The sequence below is a fragment of the Oncorhynchus tshawytscha genome, linkage group LG30 (genome assembly GCF_018296145.1).
Source record: "Oncorhynchus tshawytscha isolate Ot180627B linkage group LG30, Otsh_v2.0, whole genome shotgun sequence".
Taxonomy (NCBI): domain Eukaryota; kingdom Metazoa; phylum Chordata; class Actinopteri; order Salmoniformes; family Salmonidae; genus Oncorhynchus; species Oncorhynchus tshawytscha.
The window spans coordinates 42,006,426-42,019,756 of NC_056458.1; the positions used below are offsets into that span (position 1 = coordinate 42,006,426).

Below are 13,331 nucleotides of genomic sequence, written 5' to 3' on the forward strand. Positions count from 1 at the left end.
TTGATGAAAAATGTATCACAATGCCACTTCATATAATGTTTACATACCCTACATTACTCATCTCAGTGCTCAGTGATATGCCAACATAATAAATGAACACTATATACGAATAGTTTTTAAAAGTTATTCAAGTATAGATTACTAGATTACCAAAGTTACAATAGATTCTGTTAATGACTAAAATCACGCGATATTCCGGTAACTTTGGTAAATTACCGGTAGCTTTGCAACCCTATATACTGTACCCAATACCATCTACAGCATCTTGCCTATGCCGTTCTGTACCATCACTCATTCATATATTTGTATGTACATATTCTTCATTCCTTTACACTTGTGTGTATAAGGTAGTTGTGAAATTGTTAGGTTAGATTACTCGTTGGTTATTACTGCATTGTCGGAACTAGAAGTACAAGCATTTCGCGACACTCGCATTAACATCTGCTAACCATGTGTATGTGACAAATAAAATTTGATTTGATTTAGCTTAAAGTAATTGTGTACAGATCCTTGCGACATGGGGACGTGTATATTATCATGTGGAAACATAAGGTGATGGCGGTGGATGAATGGCATGACAATGGGCATCAGGATGTCGTCACGTTATCTCTGTGCATTCAAATTACCATGGATATAACGCAAATTGTGTTTGTTGTCCGTAGCTTATGCCTGCCCATACCATAACCCCACCATGGGACACTCTGTACACAACGGTGACATCACTCACCCACACGACACCATACACGCTTCTTTTTTTCTTTTTTCTTTCTTTCTTTGTTTATTTCACCTTTATTTAACCAGGTAGGCTAGTTGAGAACACCTTTATTTAACCAGGTAGGCTAGTTGAGAACACCTTTATTTAACCTGGTAGGCTAGTTGAGAACACCTTTATTTAACCAGGTAGGCTAGTTGAGAACACCTTTATTTAACCAGGTAGGCTAGTTGAGAACACCTTTATTTAACCAGGTAGGCTAGTTGAGAACACCTTTATTTAACCAGGTAGGCTAGTTGAGAACACCTTTATTTAACCAGGTAGGCTAGTTGAGAACACCTTTATTTAACCAGGTAGGCTAGTTGAGAACACCTTTATTTAACCAGGTAGGCTAGTTGAGAACACCTTTATTTAACCAGGTAGGCTAGTTGAGAACACCTTTAGTTAACCAGGTAGGCTAGTTGAGAACACCTTTATTTAACCAGGTAGGCTAGTTGAGAACACCTTTATTTAACCAGGTAGGCTAGTTGAGAACACCTTTATTTAACCAGGTAGGCTAGTTGAGAACACCTTCATTTAACCAGGTAGGCTAGTTGAGAACACCTTTAATTTAACCAGGTAGGCTAGTTGAGAACACCTTTATTTAACCAGGTAGGCTAGTTGAGAACACCTTTATTTAACCAGGTAGGCTAGTTGAGAACACCTTTATTTAACCAGGTAGGCTAGTTGAGAACACCTTTATTTAACCAGGTAGGCTAGTTGAGAACACCTTTATTTAACCAGGTAGGCTAGTTGAGAACAAGTTCTCATTTACAACTGTGACCTGGCCAAGATAAAGCATAGCAGTGTGAACAGACAACAACACAGAGTTACACATGGAGTAAACAATTAACAAGTCAATAACACAGTAGAAAAAAAAGAGAGTCTATATACAGTGTGCGCAAAAGGCATGAGGAGGTAGGCGAATAATTACAATTTTGCAGATTAACACTGGAGTGATAAATGATCAGATGGTCATGTACAGGTAGAGATATTGGTGTGCAAAAGAGCAGAAAAGTAAATAAATAAAAACAGTATGGGGATGAGGTAGGTAAAAATGGGTGGGCTATTTACCGATAGACTATGTACAGCTGCAGCGATCGGTTAGCTGCTCAGATAGCAGATGTTTGAAGTTGGTGAGGGAGATAAAAGTCTCTGCCTGGTACAGTTGAAACTAGGATTTATCCGTGAAGAGCAAACGCCTCCAGCACGCCAGTGAAGGTGAGCTTTTGCCTAGTGAAGTTGGTTACAACGCCAAACTGCAGTCAGGTCAAGACCCTGGTTAGGACGACAAGCACTCAGATGTGCTTCCCAAAGACGGTTTCTGACAGTGGCAAGGAGTTATTGTCCCCAGCACAAGGTGCACCTGTGTAATGATCTTGATATGCCACACCTGTCAGGTTGATGGATTATCTTGGCAAAGGAGAACTACTCACTAACAGGAATGTAAACAAATTTGTCCACAAAATTTGAGAGAAATAAGCTTTTTGTGCTTATGGAACATTTCTGGGTTCTTTTTTTTCAGCTCATGAAACCAACACTGTCCATGTTGCGTTTATATTTTTATTCAGTGTATTTTTTGCCCAGGTGTGCAGCAGTATGACTGACAGAGACAGCAAGATGAGATCTCCACAGCAAAGCTGTTCCAAGATTTTAAGGAAAATCTCAGTCCACTGAATAATGAATGACAGCTGTGTATAAAAACAGATGGCTTGAACGGCAAGTGAACCGGCGATGTGCTTCCATGTCAAGCAGACTAGGGAACACACGCACACAGAACGGCCCGCTATGTTAAGAAATATTCCACTGGGGATGAGACAAAAGATGAGCTGTGGGTCTGAATGAAAAGGTACAGGCAGACAGAACCCAGACTTCCCTTCCAACTGTCTCAAACAGAGACGGAGCCCAGGCTTCCCTTCCAACTCTCTCAAACAGAGACAGAGCCCAGGCTTCCCTTCCAACTCTCTCAAACAGAGACGGAGACCAGGCTTCTCTTCCAACTGTCTGCATCCTGGGCCTCTTTGTTGTGCAGGCCCGCCGCAGCAGCGTTACTCCTGCACTACTGAGGATGAGCCTGCTTACCTACACATGCAGCCTGCTGAAAAGTCAAAGCACATGAAACAGTCTTTCACTCTCCCTCCTACTACACGAGAAGAAAAACACCACCTCCTGCTTCTGAGGAACAGTGGTTCTAGGCGTCAGTTTTCAGATGGAGATAGTGGTGATGAAGGGGGCACAGGGGACTACAGTAGCGAGGGAGGAGGGGCAGGGGGCTCACTGATGCATATTAGAAGTAGGAGGCCCTGGTCTGACAAGGACGTTTACAGGGAGAAGAGGCCCTGGTCTGACGAGGATGTACGCAGGGAGAAGAGGCCCTGGTCTGACGAGGACGTTCGCAGGGAGAAGAGGCCCTGGTCTGACGAGGACGTTCGCAGGGAGAAGAGGCCCTGGTCTGACGAGGACGTTCGCAGGGAGAAGAGGCCCTGGTCTGACGAGGACGTTCGCAGGGAGAAGAGGCCCTGGTCTGACGAGGACGTTCGCAGGGAGAAGAGGCCCTGGTCTGACGAGGACGTTCGCAGGGGAGAAGAGGCCCTGGTCTGACGAGGACGTTCGCAGGGAGAAGAGGCCCTGGTCTGACGAGGACGTTCGCAGGGAGAAGAGGCCCTGGTCTGACGAGGACGTTCGCAGGGAGAAGAGGCCCTGGTCTGACGAGGAGGACGTTCGCAGGGAGAAGAGGCCCTGGTCTGACGAGGACGTTCGCAGGGAGAAGAGGCCCTGGTCTGACGAGGACGTTCGCAGGGAGAAGAGGCCCTGGTCTGACGAGGACGTTCGCAGGGAGAAGAGGCCCTGGTCTGACGAGGACGTTCGCAGGGAGAAGAGGCCCTGGTCTGACGAGGACGTTCGCAGGGAGAAGAGGCCCTGGAGGACACAGCTGGCAGCCGGGCTGATGTAGGAGCTACTCCTGAAGCTACTCACACAGAAGACGTGTTACATTTAAGTAATTTAGCAGACACTCTTATCCAGAGCGACCTACAGTATTGAGTGCATATATACTGGTCCCCTGTGGGAATTAAACTCACAACCCTGGCATTGCCAGCGCCATGCTCTACCAACTAAGACACACGGGACAAGAAGAGAGAAGAAATCTATACCAGTGGTGCTGATTGCTCTGCAGTGTGCTGGGAGGATATAGAATACCGTACTGCTGGAAGTCATGCCTACTAGGGAGAGCATTTACTGAGAACATGGATTTGCAGGTTGGCTGAATGACTAGCTGAAGTTCTGCTCATTACTGTAATGTAAAGGCAGAATTAGCATTTCCCAGACGTGTGACTCAGACATTCAAGCCGTAATAAGCCGTGGTTCATAGTAAAGCTGTAAGCCTAGACAGTGAGGCCAGCTAAGGGCAAGCTAAAGAACTTATGCTACCATATCCTCTAATAAAAGGAAGTAAACTTGGACGAAGGATTTCCTTTCTAACAAAGGAGCCAAATTAACAAGGTGAGGAAGTTGTTTTATATTTGTCTTCACAAGAGTTTGAGAAGAGGGTCCAGTCTTCAGATCTTATCTGAGTGAGAGTTGTCAAAACGTCCCTCTTCTTTCATGTCTTCAGGACCAGGTTTCCTCTGCTCCATTCAACAGATCATATCTTTCAACATAATAGTGCAACGTTTGACATTTTCATTCACCACAGTGTGACGCCATCTGAGCTCTTCAAAACAATGCCATTGATTCAGCCATGATATCGATCTCACTGCATTGGCTGATGGGACTTGCAGTCCATTAACTGGCTAAGAACGTCCAAAGACTCAAACACTTACACAGGACATGAAGACTGTCTTTAGAGTGGCTATCGTTAGTCACTACAACGTAATGATATCATACTGAGAAAAAGCTTCCACTGAACTCATGCCGATACCACTTTACATTTGGAATGGGACTTGAATCAAAGTAATCATTCAAAGAAATTCATGATTTGGCTCTCAATTCTTAACTTCTCTCCTGTGTAATAACTGACATGGGAACAGACCTTATAGGCTACAAGTAGATGACAAAACTCAAAACAAGCAATAGGAATACTACCAAAGCCCCTCCCATCCAGCAATAGGAATACTACCAAAGCCCCCCCCCATCCAGCAATAGGAATACTACCAAAGCCCCCCCATCCAGCAATAGGAATACTACCAAAGCCCCTCCCATCCAGCAATAGAAATACTACCAAAGCCCCTCCCATCCAGCAATAGAAGTACTACCAAAGCCCCTCCCATCCAGCAATAGGAGTATGACCAAAGCCCCTCCCATCCAGCAATATGAGTACTACCAAAGCCCCCCCCATAAAGCAATAGGAATACTACAAAGCCCCTCCATCCAGCAATAGGAATATGACCAAAGTCCCTCCCATCCAGCAATAGGAGTACTACAAAGCCCCTCCCATCCAGCAATAGGAGTATGACCAAAGCCCCTCCCATCCAGCAATAGAAGTACTACCAAAGCCCCTCCCATCCAGCAATAGGAGTATGACCAAAGCCCCTCCCATCCAGCAATATGAGTACTACCAAAGCACCCCCCCCATAAAGCAATAGGAATACTACCAAAGCCCCTCCCATCCAGCAATAGGAATACGACCAAAGTCCCTCCCATCCAGCAATAGGAGTACTACCAAAGCCCCTCCCATCCAGCAATAGGAGTACTACCACACCCACACAAACACAGCAGTCGATGGCACCGCATCTCAGTGCAAGAAGCATCACTACAGTCCCCTGGTTTGACCGGGGTAGGCTGTCATTGTAAATAAGAATTTGCCAAGTTAAATGAAGTTTACACACACACACAAAAAAGTTACTTTGTTGGCATTTACGTGTGTCCCCATTACCAGTAAAACATCATCAAAACCTATTTCTTTCACTTACTTGCTGTGCTGTTTCGTTGTTTCCTTCTCAACCAGGATTTTATCATGCAGTGAAGTTTCAGCTGTCTGTCCGTGGCCTCTCTTCCTTGGTGAGCACTGTCACTGTGTCCATCTGTCCGTGGCCTCTCTTCCTCGGTGAGCACTGTCACTGTGTCCGTCTGTCCGTGGCCTCTTCCTCGGGAGCACTGTCACTGTGTCCGTCTGTCCGTGGCCTCTTCCTTGGTGAGCACTGTCACTGTGTCCGTCTGTCCGTGGTCTCTCTTCCTTGGTGAGCACTTTCACTGTGTCCGTCTGTCCGTGGCCTCTCTTCCTTGGTGAGCACTTTCACTGTGTCCGTCTGTCCGTGGCCTCTCTTCCTCGGTGAGCACTGTCACTGTGTCCGTCTGTCCGTGGCCTCTTCCTTGGTCAGCACTTTCACTGTGTCCGTGGTCTCTCTTCCTCGGTGAGTACTTTCACTGTGTCCGTCTGTCCGTGGCCTCTTTCCTTGGTGAGCACTGTCACTGTGTCCGTCTGTCTGTGGCCTCTCTTCCTCGGTGAGCACTTTCACTGTGTCCGTCTGTCCATGGCCTGTCTTCCTTGGTGAGCACTTTCACTGTGTCCGTCTGTCCGTGGCCTCTTCCTTGGTGAGCACTGTCACTGTGTCCGTCTGTCCGTGGCCTCTTCCTTGGTGAGCACTTTCACTGTGTCCGTCTGTCCGTGGCCTCTCTTCCTTGGTGAGCACTTTCACTGTGCCCGTTTCCATCTTGTCCAGCTGTGTCTAACATTTCACGTAAACCCTGTTTCTTGTCTGCATCGAAGTAGCTGTACCTATCATCCAGCATGGTGGCGACACAGTAAAGAGGCTCAGAGAGAATGCCTGTTAAAGAAGTAGCGGTCCTTGTACCTAGCATCCAGCATGGTGGCGACACAGTAAAGAGGCTCAGAGAGAATGCCTGTTAAAGAAGTAGCGGTCCTTGTACCTAGCATCGAGCATGGTGGCGACACAGTAAAGAGGCTCAGAGAGAATGCCTGTTAAAGAAGTAGCGGTCCTTGTACCTAGCATCGAGCATGGTGGCGACACAGTAAAGAGGCTCAGAGAGAATGCCTGTTAAAGAAGTAGCGGTCCTTGTACCTAGCATCGAGCATGGTGGCGACACAGTAAAGAGGCTCAGAGAAAATGCCACCGAATCGCTTTTTTACAGCCTAAAGTACTTTTGTAAGTTTTAACCTCATAGTCTGTGTGGGCAGTTTTATTGAGCAGGTGTTTCAATGCCATGACAGAGGGTATCACGTCTGCTGCAGACACAGGTGGGCTTATTTCTCCAGTCAGTTGTTTGAATGGAGCGTTCATGTTTCCTAGTTTCAAACATGTTCTCAAATGCCATTAAAATGGCAGCAGCGGTATGAGAACCAGCACATTCTTGAGCAATACGGCTTTCCTCAGTACGAAATCCTCATCGACCCACAGTGCTGTCAGACTCAGCATGCTCATGAGGCTGATATCGCTGGTCTAAATGTCAGTCGTGAAGCAATACCGTTTAACTCCGGTAGGGCAACATCTGAAAAATAGTGTGTACCGGGGCTCGACCAGTCGGCGAAAGCCAACATCATCCACGAAAGAGGACGGTTGATTGTTAAGGGCAATGAATTCTATTATCTTGGCGTTAATGGATTTCGCCTAAGTTGTCTCGCTGAAATTTTCTTACTCTTTCAAATGACCGATCGACTTGAACTTTTTTTTAGTTGTTGGTACGCACGTCATCTACCTACGTTATATAGGTACGCACGTCATCTACCTACGTTATATAGGTACGCACGTCATCTACCTACGTTATATAGGTACGCACGTCATCTACCTACGTTATATAGGTACGCACGTCATCTACCTACGTTATATAGGTACGCACGTCATCTACCTACGTTATATAGGTACCTCATCTACCTACGCTATATAGGTACGCACGTCATCTACCTACGCTATATAGGTACGCACGTCATCTACCTACGCTATATAGGTACGCACGTCATCTACCTACGTTATATAGGTACGCACGTCATCTACCTACGTTATATAGGTACGCACGTCATCTACCTACGTTATATAGGTATGCACGTCAGCTTTGACATCCATTTTGCACATCGGCTTTAAACTTGACATCGGGCCGACGCTGGCATTTTTAGCTAATGTCGGCCGATTTCGATATGCTCACCGATATATTGTGTATTCCTAAATACTACCAATCTCAAAGCCCCTCCCATCCAGCAAGGCTCCTTAACAGCTTCTACCCCCAAGCCATAAAACTGCTAAACAATTAATCAAGTGGCCACCGGACTATTTACATTGACACCCCCTCCATTTGTTTTGTACACTGCTGCTACTTGCTGTTTATTATCTATGTATAGTCACTTCACCCCTACCTACATGTACAAATTACCTCAACTAACCTGTACCCCTGCACATTGACTCAGTACCGGTGCCCCCTGCATATAGCCTCGTTATTGTTATTTTATTGTGTTACTTTTTACTTTATTTGGTAAATATTTTCTTAACTTTTCTTAAACTGCACTGTTGGTTAAGGGCTTGTAAGTAAGCATTTCACAGTGAGGTCTACACTTGTATTCGGCGCATGTGACAAATAAAGTTTGCTTTGACTAGATGACCAATCTCAAAGCCCCTCCCATCCAGCTATGATATTGAGTCCCAGACAGCTAGTATTGATCAGCCACAGAACAATCCTTGATGACCATGTGTTCTCCTCCTCACTTATGGGAGGGGCAATATACCCAAACATACATCTAGCCTAAATGCATATTCTGCCAGACATGTGAAAAAACACCAGTCCTCACCAAATATACCATTCAACTGGCTAACCCACTGAAGCAATGTCCCTCCCAAACAACTGTTGGCAGTGACACAATCCACAAGGTGTGGCGGTACATAGTCTGTTCTCTAAAAGCTCAGGGTCTGCAGGGAGCTCTCTGGGCCCAGGGTGGCAGGAGAAGGCCTTCTCGCCAGCTGTATCAATAACAGGCCCTATTCAGCTGAAATCACGCATGCCTAACAGGTGGCACCGGCTCAGGCAGCATCAGTTACTGCAACCTGACTGCAAGCTCTGTCCATGAATCAGGCACTCGGCTGGAACCTTTTTCTGCCATTTTGCTTGCAAATCGGGAAAACTATTAGACTCCAATGAGTCTTTCACTCATTATCATAACAGTCTTTATATAAATGGTTGTAATAAGAAATTTGCAATTTTCCAATACTGATGCATGGATAACTAAATGTTGCCAGGGTATGGAAACGTCAAAACCTTCGAGCTACCCATTTAAATAATGTATCATATGCACATGATGTAGTGAACAATTCCATACACATTCACATACAGATCCTTTGCAATACACCAACTTGGCTAGCTAAGAGATATGTCATGCTGCATTAGTCGTGGATCAGGTCCACTTTCATTCCAGGCGTTTGATGAGAGGCACGAGCCTGGTACGACCAATATTCTGCAGACAGGCGCTGCGGCAACGTTTTCCGTCTAACGGGAACCAGGAACAGACACATGCTAGTTGATGGCTCAGATAGCTAACTAACGTTACATTGTGGTCGTGTAAAAACGTTTCAACCAGAAAACAATAAAAATGGTCATGAAGTTCAACTTCTATAGTGAGTATTGTAATGAACATAATGAAACGAAAAAGTGCAATTGACAGGTTTGATGAAGGTCTTGACAGACATTGTGGCTAGCTTAGTGGTGTTAGCTAACGTTAGCTAGCTAGTGAGCTAACAATGATAAATTAAGTTAGACAGTTTTGTAGCTAACTAACGTTAGCTGTGAGTTAACGAGGGCGTCGTATTGTTATTGAACGATACGAGGTCATTATTGGGTAAGACATAACTATAAACTAGCTAGTTGGCTAGACCAAGGTTAATAATACTTTCCTCCAAAATAATGCTATTATGGAATAAATGGGTGTTACTTTGCATTATTGGAGTCTGTATGTTTATAATGGACAGTAGGATATCAAGAAAGATCAGAGGAATATATATAGTTACATTTTGTACACAAGGCTGAAAACGGCGTGACGTCACGAGATCAGTGTTTCCCTGGTCGGTTGTCAAATGTAAACTAGCCAGTTAACGGGCCTTGCAACACAATGACAAGCGGACGAAAACAGCAAGAGTACTCACGCTTTATCCACCATTTCCCTGACTTTCCACATGTGTAGCATGTAGACGCTCTATCAGTGGCTCGCCGCCTCAATAATGCGTCGTCCAGTCCCGTTTCCAACCACGGACGGACTTGCGTCACCGACAACAGAATTCCCGAGTCCCTTCCGCTAGCCAGCTCGGTGGGCAAGTTACTACTGGAGACCTCTAAACGGCAGTGTATTTCACCCGGACAGGTGGGTGCTTGGGATTGTTGCTTGGGATTGTTTTGGTTTTATGGCCTAAAAAGGTCAAGGAAAACAGCATTTCACCTACTTCATTATGCCTGTACTCAGAACCAATCTGCATATGAACATAGGAGAGGTATCTTTATGTTCCTACTTCCTAGACCTCTGCCAGCCCAGTCATTCTTTAGTAAAATACACAAGTATGAGATTTGATGTTGTAACTGTGAATGGAATAGTTACAACTTTTCGCTGTTTGGCCGCATAGCTGTCTCTGCTTCTTTTTGTATGCAGATGTTAATTGTTATATTTTACAGTTTTGTGTAGATTTTGTCCCTTGTGGTAATGCAACAAAGTAAAATCTACCTGGAAACGTGCAGCGTTTCCCTTTTTATTTTCCACTAGTTTCAAATGAGCTTTTTTTTTTCTGTTAGGCCACACCCCACAAACTGTTCAGGCAAACAATTGACACCTTTCTCTTGTTGAAATTGAATTTATGGGACTACACCTTATTTCAAAGTCTTGAGGACTCCTTTCATGATCAGAATGGTTGTATATTTGTAAGTGGAAAAATAGCTCAAAGAAACTAGTAAGGGATGGGTGCAGCTGTAAGAACACAAGGAGAGGGTGACCTGTGACCTTTTATTTAAACAGGTTGGTCTTTACGGCTTCATTGATGGTTTCAGGTAACATATTTTAGATTATTTAAAGTCAATGACAAATCGCAAGGATTCCATGCTGGTTTGGTTTGAAAGAGGCTAATGATTGCAGGTGGGGGGTCATTTAAAGGGGTAGCCTCTTTTAGGTGGACATGATCTGGTTGATTACATTGAGAGGGTTATATTAATCCCACCCGTTCAGGCGTGCTTTCCCGGGCGTGAGTTCAAAGCCCACGGCGAAGCCGGCGCAAAAGGGACGTAATTAAGCACATGCAGTAAGTACTCGAATTCTGTGTTTTCCCATGCAAAATGGATTGCTTTTCTAACATTTATTTAATGGAAAGAAATGTATGTTTCTGGACTATGCACCATGCTGCCTTGTTGACAAAATTACAGCGTCCCCTCCCCGCTTTCGCCCGATGACGTAATGGGCCATCGACCAGTGCCCGGTAGTTTAGCATGCTCGAATCCGCCAATTAAATTAAGTGTTTGGCGACCAATAGTTAGGTAGGAAGTGGGAGGAGTTTTGTACAGCAAGGCATGCTGAAAATATGTCAAAGACCACTTTGTCTGTACAGTCTAAGAAAGAAACGTTTGTAACTTGCAAAGACATATAAAAATAGCCCCAAAACAAATCAACTCATCATTATGCTTAAACATAAATATTATAGCGATCCTTGTTATATGAGCCACGTTACAATTCCCATGCAGTGTGTAGGGTGTTTGCCTATAATGCCAGCGGCCCGGGTTCGCTTCCCTGCCTCACTGTTTGTTACATTGGTGTTAAAAGTGGGATGGCGGCCGTGAGTGACTGCGGTAGGTCGACGCATAAGGACATGTCTTCCCGTTCGGAGGGGGCAGTGTAGCGATCTTTGCTAAATGAGCCACGTTACAATTCCTACTAAGTGGGGTACACCCTATTGGTGCGATGCGTAGGGTGTTTGCCTTTCATGCCAGTGAACCCAGGTTTGCTTCCCTGCTCCACCATTCGCTACATCATTATTATATAAAATGACTATATTGACTGATCTATAGGACCTCCTTGGATCTTGAAGGCTCATGTATCTCTGTGTCAGTGGCAAATGATTCAAGAAGAGACCTCATTGTGGAGGACAAGTGAAAAGGTAATGGGATTTTCTGGTGCAGGCAGCCATCTACATGAGTACACATTCAGCTTGAAGAGTGCTGTCCTCAACAACGGTGGTGACAGCCAACAACAACGTCATTGCTCTTACTCCAAATCCAGTCTGGCAGAGGAGTGAGGCCTGATCTGATGCACATACCTAAGCACAGTTCGCACGTTGTCATCCTGAATCCATCATGGCTGTCTCCATGACGGACAGGAGACAGCTGTGCAGGACGTCCCAGTGTCGGCGCCAATCTTCAGGATACCGTCTGCTCCTGACATGATCAGGGGACAACCGCAAGAGGACCTCTGCTCCTTCTAAGCATAGACAGGAAATAAGTTAGAGAGAAAAATGACAACGTTCTGAATACAGATGGGGGGAAAAAAGTGACGATTTTAATTCAAACAAAGCATGACATGAGACAGCACTCACTGTCCCTATCTGTACTGTGCCCTTTGAGAGCTCACAACCCATCAAAACTGAATGGCCAATGAAGAAGCAGCCCACAGACTGTCAGGCCTGCAGAAGAAATAAGAACATTCAAAAACAATTTCATCATTTTGACATGGAGGAGTGGCAGAGATTGAGAGGGCCTTCTTTACGAAGTAGTTTCTGGCCTCTTAATAAAGTATTCAGGAGTGTTGAGGTCACAGGGACAGGCTATAAGTAGTAAACAATGTCTTTTAGATGCACTATGTCAGTGGGCTGCCAAGAGGAGTGCTGAGTTCTGTCAACGCCATCAGGCATGAATCGACCACTTCACTCTCCTGACTGTCACCCCCCCCCCCCCCCCCTTCCTTCACTATACCTCAGGTTTCACTATTTCTCCTCAGGACCTCATATTGCTGGTTTGGATGGATTTTATACAAGGAAGTGGAATGTTGAACATATTAATAAATGTATATTAAATTGTATCCTCTTTCATTCACATACTGTACCAGTCAAAAGTTTGGACACACCTACTCATTCCAGGGTTTTTCTTTATTTGTACTATTTACTACATTGTAGAATAATAGTGAAGACATCAAAACTATGAAATAACACATATGGAATCATGTAGTAACCAAAAAAGTGTTAAACAAATCAAAATATATTTGAGATTCTTCAAAGTAGCCACCCTTTGGCTTGATGACAGCTTTGCACACTCTTGGCATTCTCTCAACCAGCTTCATGAGGTAGTCACCTGGAATACATTTCAATTAACAAGTGTGTTAATTGTTAAAAGTTCATTTGTGGAATTTCTTTCCTTCTTAATGCGTTTGAGCCAATCAGTTGTATTGTGATATAGAAGATACCAAGTCCATTTTATGGCAAGAACAGCTCAAATAAACAAAGAGAAACAACAGTCCATCATTACTATAAGGCAGGGCTGCACAACCCTCTTCCTGGAGATCTACCATCCTGTGGGTTTCCAGTCCAACCCTAATTTAACACACCTGATTATACTAATTAGCTTAACTAGCTGAGTCAGATATGCTAAATTAGGGTTGGACTGAAAACCTACAGGACAG

The 13,331-nt window shown here is 44.8% G+C and overlaps 1 protein-coding gene across 3 annotated transcripts in view; it reads right to left on the reverse strand.

Moving 5' to 3' along the window:
* The window catches only part of LOC112228283 (clathrin interactor 1), a 43,899-nt gene extending 33,894 nt beyond the window's left edge, over positions 1-10,005 (reverse strand). The window contains exon 1 of one of the 3 annotated variants that reach the window (XM_042309302.1): positions 9,832-10,005. In XM_042309302.1, coding sequence (XP_042165236.1) covers positions 9,832-9,872 — 41 coding nt within the window. In that variant the 5' untranslated portion in view covers positions 9,873-10,005. The remainder of the gene's footprint in view (positions 1-9,831) is intronic. The other 2 variants (XM_042309301.1, XM_042309300.1) reach the window with 2 other exon arrangements.
* Between the last annotated feature and the right edge of the window lie 3,326 nt (positions 10,006-13,331).